At 38.8% G+C, this 2,504-nt stretch overlaps 1 protein-coding gene across 1 annotated transcript; it reads left to right on the plus strand.

Annotated features, from left to right (window-relative positions):
- The first annotated feature begins 598 nt into the window (after nt 1-598).
- On the plus strand, nt 599-1,688 carry LOC145800923 (uncharacterized). Its single transcript, XM_082890685.1, has 3 exons — nt 599-1,020; nt 1,139-1,277; nt 1,575-1,688. The coding sequence occupies exons 1-3, from the start codon at nt 599-601 to the stop codon at nt 1,686-1,688; spliced, it is 675 nt and encodes a 224-aa protein (XP_082746811.1).
- The last annotated feature ends 816 nt before the right edge of the window (nt 1,689-2,504 follow it).

A 2,504-nucleotide genomic window follows, 5' to 3' on the forward strand; every position in this document is an offset into this window, starting at 1 on the left:
CCAGCAAACAATTGGTTCCATGTCAGCATATGAGAACCAAGTGATGATTGATGACTTAATGGCTTTGTTTGAGAAAGCCAACATCAAGCCCAGTCAATCAAAGAAGATTGGAGAGAAAGCACAAGGGAAAAGAGCACAATCTAAGCCCCAAATGGCCCCTTAACAGCATGAAAAAGTAAGTGAACCCGTATCATTTTATAGACCTCCCACACTCCAAGAGACATATGAGGAGGGAATGAACATAAATCCAATGTTTGAGAGGGAACAACCCACATATCATGCAAACCCAGTGTTTAATTACAATATAAATAATATGGGAATGAGACCTTAGGGGCAACTAAGGCTGCAAATGTATGATAATCTTGCATTTGAAGGGCCTAGTTATCAGGCTATGGCAGAACAAAGAAATAGACCATTTAATCAAGTAAGGCATCAAGATACAAGAGATTTTACCATGCCTTAACCATATTTTGAACCCTACATGATACATCCAAGGCCTAGAGGGCCTGGTCCTCCTAATCCTTACTTCCAACCGGAGGTTGAAGGAGGAGGGCAGCAACAAGAATACTTAGAACCTTAAGTCAACAGACAACAAATAATGAATATCATACAGGAAATATATGGTCCAGGCTTGAGAAGGCCAGATAGACCAATGTTTAGGAGTCCTTACCCTCCATGGGTGGAAATAATTCCCATTCTAAGGAATTGCAGAATTCCTGAGTTTACTTTATTCACATGGGAGGAAAGACAATCAACCATAGAACATGTGGGCAGATTCATACTCCAGTGTGGAGAACCTGGTTATAATGATAATTTAAAGTTAAAGCTCTTTCCTCATTCTTTGTCGAAAGTGGCATTTACTTGGTTTATTAACTTGCCAGAGAACTCTGTTCACACTTGGCAAGAAATTGAAAATCAGTTTCATGCTCAGTTCTTTAGAACTGAACTTGAAGTGACAATGGTGGACTTGTCAAAATTTAAACAAAGACAAGGAGAAAGTGCAGAACAGTACATCGACAGGTTTAAAAAAAGCAAAAAACCGTTGTCATGTATACATGCTTGAAATAGAAATAATAAGATTAGCCCAAAATGGTTTAGATTTTGAGCTTAGGAAAAAATTTGAAGGCATGATGTTTAGGGATTTATTTGAGTTGTCTTCAAGGGCAACTAGTTATGAGGCTATTCTCAGAGAAAAACAACATAGAAATACAGCCTCATTAGGCACTTATTATCAAGAAGTCGAATTTGACATGGAAGTTGACATAGATGTTGCCCAAGTAATAGGTAAAAAACCTGTGGTTTGTGAGACATTAAGAAAGACAGACCAACCTATAAGCATGCCAGCAACACAACCAGCCAAAAAAAATGTGGCTATATCACATAGACAATATTCTTTTGATTTGTCTAAAGCAGATGCATTATTTGATGAGTTATTAACAAACAAGTTTTTAACTTTAACTCCAGGCCACAACATTCCTAAAGAAAAGGACAGAGTTGGCAAGGAATATTGCAAATGGAATAATTCTTTCAGACACTCTACTAATAATTGTGTTACATTTCGCAATTGTGTGCAGGATTTAATTCACAAAGGAATGTTGAAATATGCCGAAAAAGATAAAGGGGTAATGACAGTTGACAGTGATCCATTTCCTAGTATGGTGGAAATCAATATGGTGGCCACTAATTAGAAGAAAAAAGGGAAAAATCCTAGAGTTCTGTTGGTGGAGTTAGAAAAGCTTCACAAGGAAAGGCTGGAGAAAATGGCAAAAGAAGCAAAAGGAAAAGGAGTTCAAAAGGAATCAAGTGAGATTTTAAGTTGTTTCAGATGTGGTTCTGAGAAAGAAAAAACTAAGGCCATTGTGATTAATGGAATTCAACAAATTGGAAAAGATGTTGGCCCGAGGTTTAATACTATAGGAAGTGGAGATTTACAAATTTTTGATAACGATTGTTTGTTCTATGATGGAACAGATCCTAGAATTTTTGGACCTGCAGAGAACTATGGTAAGGATGATGCTCCATTCTTATTCCAGGGAGCACCTGTTCATCCATGCTTGGTTGGAGCTAGTAATGTGAGGGCTATGCTCAATCAACATAAGGGTTCTAAGCCTTATAGAAACCCAAAGGTTCTGACTAGACCATATAATGGCCAACAGCAGCAATTCGGTGCATCACATAGTGGCCATCAACAATTTGGAAGGCCATATGGAGGGCATCAACAATTCGGAAGACCATCTGGAGGATATCAACAGCAACATCATGGCCCAAGAGTAAGGCCACAAATGCAACTAGTTCAGCCAAGAATGGTGAAACCTCCAATACCATCCCATTTTGGATGGCAAGGAGTGTCACATCCAAAGTTTCCCACGAGTGGTTGGAGACCAATGGGAGAAACAAGAACCAGAAAATGAGAGAGCAAAGAAGGTTTCATGCTATGATGTCCACTGCTGCAGTGGATAAACCATCTAGAAGACAAGACTTAGTGTGGACTAGGGAAGGATTGG

This window comes from Camellia sinensis, chromosome 10 (genome assembly GCF_055761805.1).
Source record: "Camellia sinensis isolate YWXY chromosome 10, ASM5576180v1, whole genome shotgun sequence".
NCBI classification, from domain to species: Eukaryota; Viridiplantae; Streptophyta; class Magnoliopsida; order Ericales; family Theaceae; genus Camellia; species Camellia sinensis.